This window comes from Dipodomys ordii, unplaced genomic scaffold (genome assembly GCF_000151885.1).
Source record: "Dipodomys ordii isolate 6190 unplaced genomic scaffold, Dord_2.0 Scaffold25, whole genome shotgun sequence".
Taxonomy (NCBI): domain Eukaryota; kingdom Metazoa; phylum Chordata; class Mammalia; order Rodentia; family Heteromyidae; genus Dipodomys; species Dipodomys ordii.
Genome location: NW_012267241.1, coordinates 8,910,267 through 8,930,372, shown reverse-complemented (window position 1 = coordinate 8,930,372; position 20,106 = coordinate 8,910,267). Strand labels below are relative to the sequence as shown.

The following is a 20,106-nucleotide window of genomic DNA, read 5'->3' as shown; positions in this document are numbered from 1 at the left end:
CTTCCTTCCTTCCTTCCTTCCTTCCTTCCTTCCTTCCTTCCTTCCCTTTCTTGTTGGTCATGGGGCCTGTACTCTGGGCCTGGGCCCTGTCTATCAGCTCAAGGTGAGCACTCTACCACTTGAGCCACAGTGCCACTTCTGGCTTTTTCTGTTTATGTAGTGCTGAGGAATCGAACCCAGGGCCTCATGCATGCAAGGCAAGCATTCTACCACCGAGCCACCTTCCCAGCCCCTCCATTTTGGTCTTGATAGAGTAAGGGAGCTATCTTATATTCTTGTATTTGCCCATAACCTTTGATTAAAAACTTCTAAGCACAGTGTAGGCTGAGATGACATTCAGATAACATAATTTCTATATCTGTTTCTGCCTGGTGGACTTTTTTTTTTTGTTGAGTCTGAGATTTTACTCAGAGTCTTGTTTCCTAGGTTAGTGCTCTTCAGCCATGTTTCTAGGCCTACTTTTTTTTTTTTTTGTGGCCAGTTAACTTAGAGGAATGTAGAAAACTGTTCTGCTGGGGCTAATCTAAAGTCTCTTGAATACCTAGGATTATAGGTGTGAACCCTAGTGCTTAGCTAAGCTATTCCTTTTTCAGACAAGACATTGTATCTCTGTTTGCATCATATGAAAAGTTAAAGTTTGGGCGGGATTGGAGGACTCTTACATCAAAATTATTCACATAGTACTAAGATACTACAGTTTTTATTTACATTCTGTCATGAGTATATGGTAACTTTCAAGCAGTCATATGATGTATGGTTTCTCAGCTGATTAAATTCAGAATCAGATAGGAAAATCTAGATGGAGTTTAATAAAGTCAGATGCTAAAAAGATCTGAAGAAATGTACAACAGTGACTCTGTTCTCATTAACTTTTTATCAAAGTCCCTCCCTAGTCTTTGAATGTGATCATTATGGTACTGTAGAAAATGTTCCATTCCTTAGGACATGTAAGAAATAAGTGTGTGCAACTTATTCCTTATAGTTATTAACACATTAATTGCACAGATTAATGCAATTCACTGTGATATTTCCATACATGCATACATCATGCACTGATTGATTCTGTCTACCCATTTCTGTCTCCTCCCTGCTTCCCTGTGGCCACCTTCCCAGATTTTTCTACATTGAGGTCCTCTTACTGCTTCCACATATGAATACCCATTATAAATATATACCATAGTTTCTTCATCCAGTGATCCGTTAAGCAATTTAATTTTTAAGTTCCAAAGAAAAAAATTGTTCATACATATAGAACAAATGCAAGCCATTAAGCAAGTAGGGCTAGATGTTAACCTACAGAAAAACTAGTAGGTTTTGCATATAAATATATTTACTGAAATTCAATTTTTTTTTAGCTCCTTCTACTGAATTAGTCTCTGGAGGATCTGACAATCAAGTCATTCATTGGGAAATAGAGAATAATCAGGTAGGTAGAAATGATAACAAATGACTTTTTTTCTGCTTTTATTTTGTTTTTCCATCATTTCTTCTGTTTCTTCTTTATGAAGTTTTCTTATTTTTGCTTATTTGTAGCCCAGATACTTTATCTTTGCTTTTGAGAAAGAATGTTGGTATGTACCTGAGGCTTTCCTTGAATTCTTGACCTTCTGCTATAACCTGAGTGCTGGGATTATAGTTATTCATAACTACATATGGCATAAATTGTTTATCTTGTATACTTCATACTCCTGTAGCCTTTTTAGTAATTTCTGCTTCCATGTTCATATGTTGTCAATCATCTGTGTTACTTTGCATTAATTTTCACACTTTTTATATGAACTGTCCTATTTTTAAAGATAATAAATTAATTCTTAATAAATTATACAATTAAGATAAATAATAAAAGTAAAATAATAAAACTGTTCATAAGGCAGCTGCTGCCATAGGAATATAGAGCTCCATAATGCCAAGTGAAGTTATTTGTAATTTACAATAGAGATGGGACTTTTTTGATGAACAGTTGAAGTTGTTTCTAGTTGTAAGCAACTATTAAAAGACAAAGGTGGGGCTGGGAAGGTAGGTCAGTGGTAGAGTGCTTGCCTTGCATGCATGAGGCCCTGGGTTTGATTCCTCAGCACCACCTAAGCAGAAAAAGCTGGAAGTAGCACTGTGGCTCAAGTGGTAGACTGCTCGTCTTGAGCTGAAGAGCTGAGGGACAGCACCCAGGCCCAGAGCTCAGGCCCCATGACCAAAAAAAAAAAAGTGGCAAAGGTTAATGCCTGTATATTTCCCAAAGAAGACAACAAAAAACACCCTCTGTGAGCAACGAACTCTGATTTATCTTTCTAGAGGGATTGAGTAGCATTAGTAGCATTGTGATAGCTCTGGGTGTCAGCAGGGAAATGAGTGAAGTCATTCCTGAGCCCCCACTCACCATGTGCAATTAAATGGCCAAATTGTATCAATGGACTGTTTAAATTGTTTCTAGCTGTAAATTAAGATTAAAAGTGTAGAGGAGCCAGGTACCAGCTCATACCTGTAATCCTAGCTCTCAGGAGCTGAAATCAGGATATGGGCCAGAAAAGTTCTTGAGACTCTTATCTCTAATTAACTAGTGAAAAGGATGATCTGGAGGCATGGCTCAAGCAGTTAAGTGTCAACTGTGAGCAAAAAGTCAAGTGAGAGTCAGAGGCCCTGAGTTCTAGCCTTGGTGCCATACCCTTCCCTTCCCTGCTCCTCCCCCACCCCAAAATGAGAAAGGTTAATGTACTTAATTTTATACAAAGAAGATATAGAGTCTGTCTATGAGTCAGGTTCAGTTTGAAGAGAAAATGTATATGAATAAAAAACTAAAATAAAAGTGACAGGTTGATGCACTGTAACAATGAGATGTACAAGACACTGGGGGGTAGGGGGAGTGTAATTGTGGAGGTGGGAGGGAAAGGATGGTAGGGGAAAAACAAAGGAGGAGGCAACAATGCTTGCTCATGTAACTGTAACCCCTTTGTATAGTATTTTCACAATAAAAAACTTATAAAAAAAAGTGACTGCATGGTAGGTGTAGTAACATGCTACATCACAACCGTAGTGCTGTGAAAGTTAAAAAAAAATGGAAGAGATAGTGTTTCAGGTGGATTTTATTTTATTTTTTGGTCCGGTCGTAGGGCCTGAACTCTGGGCCTGGGCGCTGTCCCTCAGCTCTTCAGCTCAAGGCTAGTACTCTACCACTTGAGCTACAGTGCCACTTCCAGCTTTTTTCTTTTTGCTTATGTGGTGCTGAGGAATCGAACCCAGGGCCTCAGGCATGCAAGGCAAGCACTCTACCACTGAACCACCTTCCCAGCCCTCCAGGTGGATTTTAAAGTGTGGGGTTATTACCTTGGCATATATGAGAGGAGTGAGGAAAAATTTCAGACATAGGTATCTCTTTTTACCCCCACTATTAAATCTCTTTGCATTTCTTGGAATTCTGAGGAATACAGTTTTGGAAATGTTACTAAGTAATACATTGTGGGCAATAATACTAGAGAAGACTAGGAGAAAACCATATGGGTATTTGAGTACTAGCTTTGTTCTTTGACTCAGATATGTCTGTAATCCTAGCATTAAAGACCCTGAGAAACAATATGAGTGTTTTATTTTAAAGGAGAAATGACTTTGGCATTGATAAGTTGGTTGGAAAAAGAGTATAATATGATGGACAGGGAATGAGTCATCAAAAATGATGGGATTCTTGATGTAGGTCTTTTGGAGAAAGCAGCTTTTACAGGGAAAAAATAAGGATGGAAAATATGAAACCACTTGCACATATGTCATTTAAATTGTTTATTGGATACCCAGACTTATTCTCAGAATTAGAGAGCAGGTATGAGGGTGGAATTTTGGAGACACTTGGACTAGAATGACAGCACCAGAGTGATAGTAATGTTGAAAACTTGGCTCTTGCTTGAACTAACCTTGGCAGAGAAAGCCACATAGAGGCATTTATGAACACTTGTTTTGGGACCTTGAGGTGAGACTTGGAAGATTTTCCTCAGTGCTGCCCCTCCTAAACTCTTGACAGTTGAGAGATTACAGGTTAAGCAAGGATCTGATGGCAGAGAGCAGACTTGTGGGGGTAAAGCAGAAATGGGATAGAGAGAGGAGGGAAAAGGTGCTTGGAAGGCATAAAAGAGAAAGAGAATAAAAGGATCCAATGTGGGAAAGGGCCACACATACTCTCCCATATTCATTTTCATGCGCACAGATGCTCAGTGCACCTTGACTGCTGATAATTTGTGTGTGTGTGTGTGTGTGTGTGTGTGTGTGTGTGTGTGTGATGGTACGCAAGACGTCATACTCTTGCTCACAACTGACACTGTACCATTTGAGCCACACCTCCACTTTCAAAAGGAAATAATTCTAAGCTAATGTAATGAGAGATTTGAGTGATTGAACATGAGTATTTTTCATTAAAAAGTTGGTCAACTTGAAGGGTGTTTTCTTTCTGAATTATTTGTGTTTTTATATAATTTCTCATACTTCAAATGCAGCCTTACTAAAAATATGAAATGAATATTTTCCATAGGTTTAATGTTTTTAGGAAATGTATGCATTCAGGTGCAATTCACCTATTTTCAGCTTCTCAGTTTAGCCAACAGGTACACACCACCCTTTTTAACTCTCTATTTACCAGTGGTCTCATGAACTTTCTTCTAGGCCACCCTTAGACTGTGATCCTCCCAATCACAGTCTTTCAGTAGCTAGAATTACAGTCTTGAGCCACTGGGTGCCAATCTAGCTAATATCTTGAGTGGCAGAGGCTCTGGTCAAGTAATTGGAAAGATAACTGAAGAGCCATTCAAGGTACATTACCTGTCAAAGGAATGAGCAGAATCTAACAAATTTGAAAGAAAGTTTTACAAATACCTGGGCTGGAGATGTAGCTAGTTACTACCTAACTTATGCCAGGCTCAAAGTTTGATGCTTAGCACTGGAAAAAAGGATGTCTGTGGAAGGGATACCATAGGGAATGTTGTGTGGCAAATGGATAGACCTAATACGCAATGATATTTATTTCTTGGTTCCATTTTTTTCTGTTTTATAGTCACACTTAGGTAACTATTATAAATGAATATTAAAATAGTACTTGGTGAAAGTTTGATGGTACATTGTATGTGGTGGTTCATTCTTGTAATCCCAGCTAATTTGGAGGTGGAGATGAGAGGCCAGCCTGAGCAAAAAGCTAGTGAAACTCCACGTCTCAACAGACTGAGTGGGGTTGTGAATATGGTGGTAGTTGTCCTCATTCCAGCTATGTAGGAGGCAAAAATAGGAGGATTGGGATCCAGGCAAAAGTGTGAGGTTCTACTCCAAAAGTAACTAAAGCAGAATGGGTTGAGAGTATGGCTGAAGTGATAGATTACCTGCCTAGAAAGCATGAGGCACTGAGTACCCTACCAAAAAAAACAGTTTGATATAGACTTATTTGCTCATTCTCAGCATATGATCTAGTTTGACTCTAAGAATTTAACTCCACTGTGAAAGAAAACTGGCAAATACTACCTTTAGCTCAGATAAACTGACTTTTTTCTCTGAATTTTTGTAGTGATTCTGTCAGAATATACATTCTGCTGTATTTATAAGGAGACATTATGCTAATTTAGAAGGAGAGCCATGCCACAAACAAATGCCATGTAGGAATGTATTTATCCCATTATCCTTTTTATTGGCTATAGTGTATGTATAATTTACTTAACCAATTTAACCTTTTGTTTTTGTTGTTGTGCTAGTCCTGGGACTTGAACTGAGGGCCTGGGCATTGTGCCTCAGCTTTTTTTTTACTCAAGACTAGCACTTTGCCACTTGAACCATAGTGCTACTTCCAGCTTTTTGGTGGTTAATTGGAGATAAGAGTCTCACAAACTTTCCTGAGTGTGCTGGTTTTGAGCTGGAATCTTCAGATCTCAGCTTCCTAAGTAGCTAGTATTATAGGTATGAGCCACTGGTGCCTGGCTAACCTTTTGAAAATAATTTTAGGTTGATTGCAGTTTTTTTTACTATCATAAACTCTTATGTGGTGAATATATTTTTCTTTTAATATTATTTGTTACACAAATACTATTCCCAGAGTAAATTCTTAGATTTGAGATTGTGTCAAAAGTTGTGCACATTTTTTGAGTGCTGTTAACCTGTCCAGACAGAGTTCTTGAAAGTTTTCATTCTATTTAATTTAGGACAGAGTTCTTGAAAGTTTTCATTCTATTTAATTTAGAGAACCTATTTCTGGATTAAACAATCTGAGAGGGGCCAGACATTTTAATGGTACCTTTAATCCAATGATTACAACTAAGTTAAGGTGAAACATAATCCCATTTTTCTTAATATTTCATTTTTTTCTGATTCAGCTATTAAAAGCAATTCATCTCCAAGGCCATGAAGGGCCAGTCTATGCGGTGCATGCTGTTTACCAGAGGAGGGCAGCAGATGCTGTATGGCACACATTGATAGTTTCTGCAGCTGCAGATTCTACTGTTCGACTCTGGACTAAAAAGGGTTCAGAAGGTAGGTGGAGACATTTTAATCCAAGTAACCAAAGTAGTAATTACCATATTAACAACAGCTAGAAGAGCACATAATTTTTCTCAAACTTTAAAGCAACTTTAAAAATGTTAATTAAAATCTAAGTGTTTCTTTCTTGAAAATACTTTTTCAAAGCACCTCTATTCCAGACTATTAAACAATGCAAGTTTCTTCTGAATCTTTTCATATGAATCATTTTGTTTGCTGCAATCTTGTTAAGATTTGGCCATTTGGCCTCACATAATCAATCAGTAAGAGCTCAGGATTGACTTGTCTCCCTGCTGACACCCAGATCTGTGATGATGCTACCCAATGATTTTTGTTGTTGTTGTTGTTATTTCTTAGTGACATGCCTTCAGACCTTGAACTTTGAAAGTGGATTTGCTCTAGCTGTCTGCTTGTCTTTTTTGCCTAATACTGATGGTGAGTATATGAGTATATTCTATCCAAATGTTTGTATTTTTGTTTTTTCTGTGGTGCTGGGGATAAAACAGAGGACCTCACATATGCTAGACAAGTATTCCACCATTGAGCTAGACTCATAGCCCTGTACTCAGTGTTTTTATGAATCAATTTTGAGGTAGCTAACATACCTTTGCTACAGTATTCTAATGACCTAAGCATAGATCACAAATTTACAAGCTATTGAGAATTTTGGTAGCTGTTGAAAATATAAGTAAAACCAGGCACCAATGGCTCATGCCTATAGGCCTAACTATGTAAGTAGCCGAGATCCAGAGAATCAAGTTTCAAGCCATCTTGGGAAGAAAAGTCTGAGAAACTCTTACCTTAAAAATAACCCAACTAAGGCTGGGAATGTGGCTTAGTAGTTGAGTGTTTGCCTAGCATACATGAAGCCCTGTGTTTGATTCCCCAACACATAAATAGAAAAGGCCAGAAGTGGCACTGTGGCTCAAGTGGCAAAGTGCTAGCCTTGAAAACAAAGAAGCTCAGGGACAGACTGAGACTTTTCTCCCTGGGTTTATTTTGAATGGAGATCCTTAGATCTCAGCCTCTTGAGTAGGTAGAATTACAGATTGAGCCACTGATGCCCAGCTAGAGTAGCTCTTTATTGGTCATTTGAACTATCAACTTCTCATCTTAGTCTTCTCTTGTAGAAATGGGTCCTACTTGTTCTTGAGCTTCTTTTGCTGATCCATCAAAAACAATGTAGAATGGCAATGAAACTGCAATTAATTCTTAGTTACTTGACACATAACCATCGACTAGTATATTGTAGAGTTTCTATTTTACTCCTGGAAGCATTTATTGAACACTCAATTTGTCAGGTGGTGAGGGAAATGGAAGCCAGAATTCTTTACCCAGAGTTTAGAATAGAAATAGATCCTCATAATTTTGTGGAGTATTTACAGTGGTGCCTTTTCTCCCCTTTCAGTACCAATATTAGCATGTGGTGATGATGACTGCAGGATTCATTTATTTGTTCAACAAGATGATCAGGTAATTAATGGTGTTTAATAAGATTAGAATTAGGTTCTAGAATTATATAACATATTTGAGTATGGACTATTTCCAAATTATAGAAATTTAGGAATGTTGTAATCCAAATCACTCTATTTGAATCTCAAGAAGTATGGTCTTGGCTGTGGGCCCAGAGTTGTTAGGGGAAAATAGATTGTTAGTGGGGGAAGGACAGTGCCATTGTAGTGGGGGTTTTTTATTCCTTAAAAAATTTAAATGGCTCAGCACTGGTGGCTCACGCCTGTAATCCTAGCTACTCAGGAGGCTGAGATCTGAGGATCTCGGTTCAAAGCCAGCCCGGGCAGGAAGGTCTGTAAGACTCTTATCTCCAATAAACCACCAGGAAAAAAATGGAAGTGGCGCTGTGGCTCAAGTGGTAGAGCGCTCGCCTTGAGCTGAAGAGCTGAGGGACAGTGCCCACGCCCAGAGTTCAAGTCCCATGACCAAAAAAAAAATTTTTTTTAAATAAAGTATACCATACCTCTAAGAAAGTACCCACTACTAGTGTTTAATGTCTTTATGAATTTACCTACATTGTGAGTAGTGAAAATAAGAGAGATTCCACAAGCAGAACCGGGCCCTGTCATTAAATAACAAAGATACTTATTTCCTTGCTTTTTAATTTTTTTGGGGGGTGGGTGGGTTATTTTTAGGTGGTACTGGGGTTTGAACACAGGGCCTTTCACTTGTTAGACAGGCACTCTGTTATTTGAGCAATATCCAAGTAATTATGAAAGTTGAACTTGTTTCTTTACTGTATACACAGCATGTGTCATTTTGTCTCATAAACACTTGGATTATTTACTCTGAGTTGCTCATTTAATTATTTAGATATTACATGATGATATGTTTCATTCCCAAATGAATGCTTTATCTTGTGTAATTAGGTATGTTCTCAGTAACAGTGGTATGACAGGATTGGTCTCATACAATGAGAACAAATGAAGTCACTGACTTTGTAATCTTTCTAGTTTCAGAAAGTGATTTTGCTCCGTGGACATGAGGATTGGATAAGAGGTGTGGAGTGGGCAGCCTTTGGTCAGTATGAAGCTTTGCTAAAGCACATATGATAGAAACAGTATATGTAACTGCAGGAAAACACCTCTCCTGTTTTAAGTTTTAATGTTTATATGCTATATTTTCTGTTAGAAAATATATTCTGTTAGAAAAGGGTATATACTAAGCTAGGCGTCAGTGGCTCATGCCTGTAATCCTAGCTACTCAGGAAGCTGAGATCTAAGGATTGCAGTTCAAAGCCAGCCAGGGCAGGAAAGTCTGTGAGACTCCTTATCTCCAGTAAACCACCAGAAAACTGTAAGTGGCACTGTGGCTCAAGTGGTAGAGCACTCCTCTTGAGCTGAAGAGCTGAGGGACAATGCCCAGGCCCAGAGTTCAAGCCCCATGACCAACAAAAAGAAAAGAAAAGAAAAAGGTATACTACTCTTTGAATAACTATTAAGTGTGGATAGAATGAAACAAATTGATATTAATAAGATAACACTAGCTGTTTTGCTTTTTCAGTGATCTTGAAAAGTTTTTTGTAGAACTTACTTGCCTTATTGTGTATTTTTTAATGTTACTAAAATTAATGTAGTGGAAGGAAACAAAGTTGAATTTGGGGTGTGAGGAATCTAGAAATCTAGAAAAAAAGTTTGAAAAATCTTATACCTAAATTATACAATGATTTTAATATAATATCTTTTTAAATTAGGTAATGATCTTTTCCTAGCAAGCTGTTCACAAGATTGCCTGATAAGAATGTGGAAGCTGTATATAAAGTCCACATCTTCAGAAGCTCAGGATAATATAAGACTGAAGGAAAACACTTTTACTGTGGAAAGTGGAAGTGAGTAACAGTAATGGTATTTGATATGCCAGCACTTAGTTCTTTGAGCTGACTCATTTATTTCTCCACTCCTATGTGAAGTTTAGTTTTAATTTCCTTGCCTGAAACGAATACTATATATGTCTTTATTTTTGTGTGAAGATGAGTCCTTTTTTGTATTTAAAACATTTTTTCCACTACATACAATTTTTTAAATGCTGAAAGTAATGATTAATATTTCTTTTTTTTGTGTGTGTGTGGGGGGGGTCTGGTTGTGGGGCCTGAACTCTGGGCTTGGTTGCTGTCCCTCAGCTCTTCAGCTTAAGGCTAGCGCTCTACCACTTGAGCCACAGTGCCACTTCGGCTTTTTTCTTTTTGCTTATGTGGTGCTGAGGAATTGAACCCAAGGCCTCATGCATGCAAGGCAACTTCCCAGCCCAATGATTAATATTTCTTAGTAGATTGATTTGCAACAGGTTATTACTGGATTTTCAGTCAGCGTAGAAGACCTACAGCAATGGTATAGTGACTTTTCATTGGATACCTATTCAAGAGAGGCAGGCTGAACTTAAATCTCTACATTTGAGTGATATATTCTAATTATGGTTTTCATCCTCTCTTTAGAACAAAGCCCATGCCTGCATCATTAAACACCACTCATTTAGATAGAATTTTCCTTTCTTACTGTTCTTGATTACAAAGCCCATTAAAATTCAGATTTTGGTAATAGAAGTTTATAGAAATGATACAACCACCATATTAATGAGAGTAGCTGTATCCAAAGAAGAAAATTGTCATGATATTTTTATTGATTATTTTGCTTATAAAGACCAAGATATTAAGTTCCCCTTATTTCTACATTTATTTTTAAATGATATTTTAGAATTTAAAAAGTTTTAAAATACTAATTTATATGTTTTATACTTTGATAATGAGTTAGGAAACAGAGGCTAGTTTGTTTTCACCCATAAAATATTTCTAAAATTGAAATGTATTTAATTTTTATGGTACTATGCATTGAATCCACAGTCTTGCACATTATGTTATACCACTGAGCAACAACTCAGCTCTATATTCTTTAATTGATACATAAAATCATAAAAATTGTAAATGAGATATTTCAGCATTTGCATATGTTGCATATGATTTTACTTTTTAAATTTCAGTGTAATGTATATTTCAGAAAAAATAGTAAACCATTCTTAATATTTATTCATAACAAAGTAAGTAAAAATATCTAGAAAAATTTATTTTCAGAACTTTTTCTATAATTTTGAACACATTATATACTTGTTAATGAAATTTAGAATATATATACTTTTTTTGAATCTTAACTACTATATTTACTTCCAAATTTTTTGACATAATTGCACATTTGATTTGGGTATACAAATGTTCTTTTTAGATATGCTTTGAGGGGCTGAGTTTTATTGTTTTTGTTGTAGGTATTAAAATAACATTTGCGGTTATTCTGGAGACTGTGCTGGCTGGTCATGAAAACTGGGTAAATGCAGTTCATTGGCAACCCTCCTTTTACAAAGGTAGGAAGAAAACATAAGTAAATCCCTGGATCAGTTTAAATTTCATGGTTTTGTTTTTTTTTTTTGGTCGGTCGTGGGGCTTGAACTCTGGGCTTGGGCGCTGTCCCTCAGCTCTTCAGCTCAAGGCGAGCGCTCTACCACTTGAGCTACAGCGCCACTTCCGGTTTTCTGGTGGTTTATTGGAGATAGTAGTCTCACGGTCTCTCTTGCCCAGGCTGGCTTTGAACCGCGATCCTCAGATTCAGCCTCCTGAGTAGCTAGGATTACAGGCATGAGTCACCAGCGCCCGGCTTAAATTTCATGGTTTTTTAAGCTGACCAGCTGAGACATAGTATTTTGTTTTTTTCCCAAATAAGTCTTTACTGGGGCCATTTTTTTTTTGCTAATTTTTTTTTGTTTTTTTGTCAAGGTGATGTACAGAGGGGTAACAGTTACATAAGTAAGTTAATAAGTATATTTCTTGTCAAACTTGTTACCCCTTCCCTCATTTTTCTCATTTAGAGGATTTTTTTGAACTTGATTAGAAATTACATATGTAAGATGTTTTCAGGTTGGCAAAGTATAAGACTATTCCTGGTTTATTGGTCACTTGGTTCCATTAAATTTGTTGTTAGTCAGGTGCAAGTGGCTCACGCCTGTAATCCTAGGTACTCAGAGACTGAGATCTGAGGATCTTGGTTCAAAGCCAGCTTGGGCAGGAAAGTCTGTGAAAGTCTTATGTACAATAAACTACTCAGAAAAAGCAGGGAATGGCACTGTGGCTCAAGTAGTAGAGCCCTAGCCTTGAGTACAAAGGGGCTCAGGGACAGTGCCCAGGCCCTGGAGTTTAAGCCCCAGGACAGACAACAAAAGATTATTTTGTTAAGTCTAGCACCAATGCCTTATGTCTGTAATCCTAGCTACTTAGGAGGTTGAGATCTGAGAATCACACTTTGAAGCCAGCCAGGACAGTAAAGTCTGTGAGACACTTATCTCCAATTAACCATCAAAAAGCTGAAAGTAGAACTATGTCTCAAATGGTATAGTGTTAGTTTTTAGCAGTTTTTAGCAAAAAAGCTCAGAGACAGTTCCCAGGCCCGAGTTCAAGCCCCAGGCCTAGCACAAAACAAAACAAAAAGAATTGAATATTATAGGTATTCAGAAGCTCTGTATATTCTTTGTAAGCTTTCCATTCCATCCACCTTATAGTACTGAAGTCAGTGCAAATCATTCCCATGCTTTTTTTTATACTTTATTACATTTGTACACAGCCATAAACAATATTATTTTAGTTCCTAAACTTTGATATCACGCTGCATTTATATTTTATAGTATTTTAAATTTACCACATTAATATGTTTGGGTTTAATTTGTTAAAATGTTTACATATTTGATTCATATAGCCCTGGTTATTCTTTTGTTGTTGCATTGCAGTATTCCATTGTGTGAATGTATTACAACTTGTTATCTCTTTTTCTAATGATAGACCTTTTTGTTGTTTTACAAATTGCTACATTGAATATTCTTATCATAACCCTCCCTTTTTTTGTGTGTGGTACTCTGCAAACATGATGCTTGTTGCTCACCTAAAGGCATTAGTTTTTATTCTTTAGATGGTGTTCTACAGCAGCCAATGAGATTGTTGTCTGCTTCAATGGATAAAACCATGATTCTTTGGGCTCCAGATGAAGAGTCAGGAGTTTGGTTAGAACAGGTAAAAATGTGGATATTTAACAAACAAAATTGGGCTTTATAAACCAAATATCTAAGTCCCAAATCTGAATTCATAGAACTGTAAATTTTCACTCTTTGTATACATTGGAATCTGATTTCTCATTGTGAGAAATGGGATTACTGATGGAGAATTATTTTCTGTCACTGAAGGTTCGAGTAGGTGAAGTTGGTGGAAATACTCTGGGATTTTATGATTGCCAGTTCAATGAAGATGGCTCTATGATCATTGCTCACGCTTTCCATGGAGCATTGCACCTTTGGAAGCAGAACACATTTAACCCAGTAAGAAAAGCACTTTTAATGCATTTCTAATCAAATTAATGACTTCTCAAGAAACCTAGCAAGTAGTCTTTTACTTATGAATTATAAGTAACACATAGTTTAATATAGTAAAACATAGTAGAGACGTTTAAGTTGAAGTGACGTCATATTCGGATAATAGAGCATTGTTGAGGTATTGAATGATACTTAAATGAGTTAATCTTTGTATAGGGACTAGATGTAGCTCAGTGGTAGATCACTTGCCTAATACCCTGCATTTTATCCCTAGCACACCCTCCTCAAGTGTATGTGTGTGTGTGTGTGTGTGTGTGTGTGTGTGTATGTATATATATATATATATATATATATATATATATATACTTGTTTTTATATGGAAATTAGAATCTGTTCTAAAATAAACACAAGGAAGTTAATTTAAAAACTGATAAATTTCCTACTGTATATGGATATGAAAATGATCTGAAGCAAACACAGATGGAAACTTTCTTTTTTTCTGCTTGTCCTGGGGCTTGAACTCAGGGTCTGGTCACTGTCCTTGAGCTTCTGTTGGCTCAAGGCTAGCACTCTGCCACTTGAGCCATGGCTCTACTTCCAGCTTTTTTATTAACTTATTGGAGATAAGAGTCTCATGCATTTTCTTCTCTGGGCTGGCTTTAAACCACAATCCTCAGATATCAGAGTAGCTAGGATTACAGATGTGAGCTACTGGCGCCTAGCTTGAAACTGTATTTTTTTTTATTAGTCTTTTGTTTAGCTTTGATTTTAGTTAAGTAAATTTCCTACATATTCACAACTAGAACTGAATAAAAAATAAAATTCTAAAATTAATCACAAAAAGAAACAAATTTGTATTTCAAGTTGTAGTATCACTGCATCAAAAGTATTATTACTTCAGATAGCACAGGAGTACTGTGTTCTAAATGCCAGTCTCTTTAGGATATTTTCTATACACCAAGAAAAAGATTTATTTTGAATTTTCACTATTTGTGATAATATGCCAATAATATAATTTGAAGCTGCTTAAGGGTATTATAGAATAAAGCTTTTAAAAGTTATAGCCATTGTTATGTAAAACAAAAGAAATGCAAGAATAAAATAAATTACTAAACCATCAGAATTTGGATGCTGTGTAAGTGGAGTTTTATATGTATGTGTATAGATTTGCATACATACACATGTGTTGTTTTTGTTTTCATGTAATTTTTGTTTTTGAAGGCTGTTTGAGTCTCCCTATGTAGCTTAGGCTGGCTTCAAACTTGCGATTCTCTTGCCTCAGCCTTCTGAGTGCTGGGATTGCATGCATATGCCACTACTCTTGGCTTATAAGTATATTTTAAATAAATAAACAAGCAAAATAAATTAACCCAAAGAAATATAAATATTGAGTGAAATATGACTCAGCAGATTCTGAATGTGCATCTGATGACTTTTTATAAAGGAAAAATTCATGGATTTGCGTGACTTAGTTTGTGGGCTTTGTCATATATGGCAGCATTGTTCTGAATATTTTATGAGTTAAACTCATGTAATTCTCTTAATGTCCTGTAGAGTAGTTGCCATTATGTAATAATACATTTTACCACAGAAAGATTAAGTTGTATCTGGCTGCTAGGTGATGATCAAGAAATGTTGAGGGAAATTTCCTATAGCTTCAAAGGATATATTTGATTGTTTGGAAAATAGTTTCTATTATTAGGTGGTCCCATCTTGTATATTAGCTTTTCACTTTCTAGAGAGCTTTACTCTTTCGTATTTCCCAGAGATGAGTGCTCTACTTTGAGTGGTGATAGTCTTTGATTATTTGGTATGTGTCATGTTCATGTGCACTTTCATTGTAGAGAGAATGGACTCCAGAGATTGTCATATCAGGACACTTTGATGGTGTTCAAGATCTAATGTGGGATCCAGAAGGAGAATTCATTATTACTGTTGGCACTGACCAGACAACTCGTCTTTTTGCTCCATGGAAGAGAGAAGACCAGTCGCAGGTAAAACATCTTCCTACTTACTAAATCTATATAAAATAACTCTTGTGAGCACATGAAAAGTGGGGTAGCATTCTTGGACATTAGGAAAATGCATTAAAACCATGGTGAGATACTACTATATCCTCTGTAGATTGCCTGAAGTAAGAAATCCTGACAACAATAGCTGGTGAGACTGCAGAATGACTGGAACTTTCATGTATTTTGGACATCTCATGTGGAATGACCCAACCACTCTAGAAAACAGCTTAACGTTTTCTTAAAAACTTAGTATCTCTGTGCAATTCAGACAGGAATTTAAATTTAAATTGTCAGTTTGGACAACATGTATCATCAGTTTAAAAAATGGTTTGGATTGTTTTCTAGGTCTCTTGCTAACTTGTTGCCTCATGTTTTTATTGTTTAAAAAATGTACAAAAAATAGTTTTTCTTTTTTTTGAGGTACTAATGTTTAAACCCAGGGTCTCATGCTCACTAAACATGGGCCACAGTTCCAGTCCTGCTTTTTTCTTACTATTTTGGAAATGGATTTCAGCAAACTTCTTGCCTGGTCTATCCTCAAAACTGCTATTATGAGTAGCTAGGATTTCAGGTTACCAATGCCTAGTGAAAATTGTTTTTTTCAAACAGATAGTCATTCTCAGTTATCCTCTTTTAATTCCCAGGTGACTTGGCATGAAATTGCAAGACCTCAGATTCATGGTTATGACCTGAAATGTTTGGCAATGATTAGTCGATTTCAGTTTGTATCTGGAGCAGATGAAAAAGTTCTTCGAGTTTTTTCTGCACCTCGGAATTTTGTGGAAAATTTTTGTGCTATTTCAGGGCAATCACTGAATCATGTGCTTTGTGATCTAAGTGTGAGTATTCCTCTATACATTTTTACTTAACTCTAGTTTGTTTTTGGTGCCAATACCAGGGCTTGAACTCAGGGCCTCACACCCTCAATTAGCTTTTCCCCACTCAAAGCTGGTACCAGTTGAGCCACATCTCCACTTCTGGGTGTTTGCTAATTAATCAGGGATATGATTCTCCAAGACTTTTCTGTCAGGGCTAGCCTTGGACTATGATCTTTAGGTCTCAGTCTCCTGAGTAGGTAGACTCACAGGTATGAACTACTACCAGTACCTAGCTCCCCTGCATTAAAGTTTAAATTGTAAGAAATTCTTAGCATATAGTCATGTAGCAATTTTTTTGAGTTAGCTTACAGCCGTACATATAGTAACTTGATTGTTTTAAATTGCAAGACCGAGGCAGAGTATTGCCTCTTCCAATTTTAATGTCAGTCCTCATTAAATATGTTCAATGAAAAAACTATGAATATATTTGCAGGAAGCTTCTGTGTTCACTTGACCATCATCAAGAATGTGTGTATGAAGCTGTTTTGGTGGCAGAAATCTGGCCTTCTATTTACAGTCTACTATATTTCTTCTGAGACTGAATCCATTGGTCTTTTAGGATTAGATCAATTTATGGATGAGAAGGTTCCTGATTTTATGAGTTGGGTGGAGTTGAGGATAGGGACTGTTTTTAGGACAGTGATTGCTCAACATTGAATCTATCAGATTCAAGAAGTGGAAGAATAGATACCCCCCGTTGGTCTTAAAACTGCTGTTAAGCTTTTGTGAGTGGGACTATTTTGGAGTGCCTGAAATAACAGTAACTTTTAAGATTTAAAGCTTACATATCATCTAGGGTGCCATATGCTGTTAAGAAGGCTGAGGTCTGGAAGATCAAAGTTTGAAGCAAACCCAGGCAGAAATGTCTATGAGACTCCATCTCCAAAATAACCAGCAAAAAGCAGGACTGGAAGTTGAGGCTCAAGTGGTAGAGCACCAGCCAAACAATCATGAGGTCTTGACTTCAAACCTAAGTACTACCAAAGTATAAACCAAACATGTAAACAAAATACCTTACATATCAATTTTTTTTTTATTCTAGCAAGACGGCAGTCTTCCAGAAGGAGCTGCTGTCCCTGCATTGGGATTATCAAATAAAGCTGTTTTTCAGGGTAAGACTTTGGTTTCCAAAATTATTGAACCCATAGGAGCACTTTAAGTATTACACAGTTGCATAATGTGCATCTAATGCTCGCTACAGTTGTTTTAAAAATCACAATACATCTATCCGTCTTCATCAGATATGATTTTCAAAGTGTGTACATATGCAAACCACTGAAACAGGTACAGCTTTCAAAGTGTTTTACAGAGCACTATAACAATAGATCTGAATCTGGGCTACGTGAGTCTATTAGTTGGTTTTAGAAATTTGTGAACCCTCGTCAGATCAAAGAACATGGAAGGAATCATTGTGGATTTCATTAATGTCTATAGCTGTTTGTTTGGAAAGTACTAAAACAATAGAAATGCCTTTGTGTTTAAAATCATATGGATAGTTTTGAAATACACCATACTACTTTCTAATGGGTGGCCTTAGTGTTCTTTTAATTGTATAGAAGGGTTACAGTTACATAAGTAACGTAATAAGTACATTTCTTGTCTTACTTGTTACCCCTTCCCTCATTTTTATCCTGCTTTCCTTTTCCCCCTAACCATATCCCAAAGTTGTACAGATCATTTGAGACAGTAATTGAAACATAAAGATATAGTGACTCCATGCATGGTTTTGACATGTTTTTTAAACTAGGAGATATAGCTTCTCAGCCTTCTGATGAAGAGCAGCTGTTAACTAGTACTGGCTTTGAATATCAACAAGTGCCCTTTCAACCTTCTCTACTTACTGGTAAGGAGTGACAAATACATAATTTAATAAAATCATTGGTATACAGACTATAATATCTTGTTGATGGCTAAATGAGTGTTTATTTTTCTATATAGAGCCTCCCACTGAGGATCACCTTCTGCAGAACACTCTGTGGCCTGAAGTTCAAAAGCTGTAAGTCACAGTGTATTCTCTGGTTTGATTCTATCATAACCTGAGGATTTTATTCCTCCTTGCAACTTAGTTTTCTCTGTTACCTTTCTCCTGTATACATTTTCTTTTTTTTGTTCGGTCGTGGGGCCTGAACTCTTGTGCCTGGGCGCTGTCCCTTAGCTCTTCAGCTCAAGGCTTCTGCTCTACCACTTGAGCCACAGCGCCACTTCTGGCTTTTTTTTTTTTCTGATGTGGTGCTGAGGAATCGAACCCAGAGCCTCATGCATGCAAGGCAAGTGCTCTACCACTGAGCCACCTTCCCAGCCCCTGTATACATTTTCTCTGCTCAATCATGTTTTTAGTGGTTATTCAGAGGGATAGGATCAAATCAAATCTCACATCGATCTTTGTATTGCTATTGATTATACGTATCAGGTTTATTGGTCTTTCTAAATTAGGCATAATATAGTATATATTTTAAGGACTGGGATATAGCTCAGTGGCAAAATGGGTGCCTGGCAAGTGTTTGATCCCCAGTTCCAAAAAAGAAAAAACAAAGTAAGACAAAAAAAACTTTAAGCTTTGTTATTTGCCTGGTCCTCTTTTTACTCTTTAAAAAAAATTTTTTTTTTATTTGGTGCCAGTACTGAGGCTGCCAGTACAGGGTCTGGCTACCATCTCTTAGCTCTTTTGCTCAACATTGGCATTCTACCACTTGAGCCATTGCTCCATTTTCAACTTTTTGATAGTTCATGGGAGAGATATCTCAGAGGCTTTCCAGTTCCTGCTGACTTTGAACCATAATCTTTAGATCTTACCTTCCTAGGTAGTAAGATTAAGCCTTTTTTGTCTTTGATGGCTCTCATCAATACTTTTACTTGTTAATTTTTGTTGTTGTTGTTGGTCATGGATCTTCAACTCAGGATCTGGGCCTTTGTCCCTGAGCTTTTTTGCTCCAGGCTGGTGCTCTACCACTTTGAGCCACACCTTCACTTCTGGATTTTTTTTTTTTCTGGTGGTTAATTAGAGATAAAAGTCTCAAGGACTTTCCTGCCCACCCTGGTTTTGAATTATGATCCTTAGATCTTAGCCTCCTGTGTAGCTAGGATTACAGGTGTGAGCCACTGGTGCCCAGCTGCATCATAATTTGTTACAGTCAGCTGAGATAGATGAAACCTGAATGTTAACCTGATTGTTTGAATGCCTTGTATTACTTTCTTAAAAGCTGGCATTTTTGCCAGTCTCCCTATTTTTAACCCCAACTATTTACTTAGACAAAAGTGTGCTGTCCCTTAAAAAAATTGTGGGTTCACAGAGAAATTGATGTTACTCATTCCACTTTTTAATGTTTTGTAGAATAAGCACAGACCTGTTTACTAATATAGAGGTCATATATTTTCTCTTTAAATTTTAGATATGGACATGGTTATGAAATATTTTGTGTTGCTTGTAACAATTCAAAGACTCTACTTGCCTCGGCCTGTAAGGTAGGGAGTTTTACCTTTTCTTCACAAGTTGTTTGGGTCATGAGGCTCCTGCAGGTTGATAGAAATTTAGATGGAATGTTACATGAAAGACCACTGGTGCCTGCTGTTCCTGAACCTTAACTTTCTCAGCTTCTCTTACTGTGTGTCTTCCAAGCTTGCACTTGATCCAAGAGAAGAATTATGCAGCTGCTGGATGGAATACACGTAGATGTCTGTTTTATTCAGTTGGTATCTGGTATTTCTTTGATGACCCATTGGGATATGTATGGGAAGTGTACCACTATTGTCTTTGGTGCTATTAGTACCTTAAATCCAGAAGTATTTGTTTAGTGAGCCCAAGTGCCTGCTTTTTGGTGTATATAGTCCATAGCTTTATTGTGGCAACCAGAAGATTTTCCACCTAGATGGTTATGTTG

At 36.9% G+C, this 20,106-nt stretch overlaps 1 protein-coding gene across 4 annotated transcripts in view; it reads left to right on the top strand.

Moving 5' to 3' along the window:
* Elp2 (elongator acetyltransferase complex subunit 2) overlaps positions 1-20,106 on the top strand; it is a 35,317-nt gene that overhangs the window by 2,913 nt on the left and 12,298 nt on the right. For all 4 annotated transcript variants that reach the window (XR_001175005.1, XM_013014914.1, XM_013014913.1 and 1 more), the window contains exons 3-17: positions 1,356-1,426; positions 6,327-6,483; positions 6,847-6,924; positions 7,898-7,962; positions 8,955-9,021; positions 9,695-9,829; positions 11,254-11,349; positions 12,942-13,042; positions 13,213-13,344; positions 15,183-15,332; positions 15,995-16,189; positions 17,271-17,340; positions 17,976-18,071; positions 18,167-18,224; positions 19,618-19,690. Coding sequence is in view for 3 of the 4 variants with exons in the window: in XM_013014914.1 (XP_012870368.1) it covers positions 1,356-1,426; positions 6,327-6,483; positions 6,847-6,924; positions 7,898-7,962; positions 8,955-9,021; positions 9,695-9,829; positions 11,254-11,349; positions 12,942-13,042; positions 13,213-13,344; positions 15,183-15,332; positions 15,995-16,189; positions 17,271-17,340; positions 17,976-18,071; positions 18,167-18,224; positions 19,618-19,690 (1,544 nt within the window). In the remaining variant the exon portion in view is untranslated. The remainder of the gene's footprint in view (positions 1-1,355; positions 1,427-6,326; positions 6,484-6,846; positions 6,925-7,897; positions 7,963-8,954; positions 9,022-9,694; positions 9,830-11,253; positions 11,350-12,941; positions 13,043-13,212; positions 13,345-15,182; positions 15,333-15,994; positions 16,190-17,270; positions 17,341-17,975; positions 18,072-18,166; positions 18,225-19,617; positions 19,691-20,106) is intronic.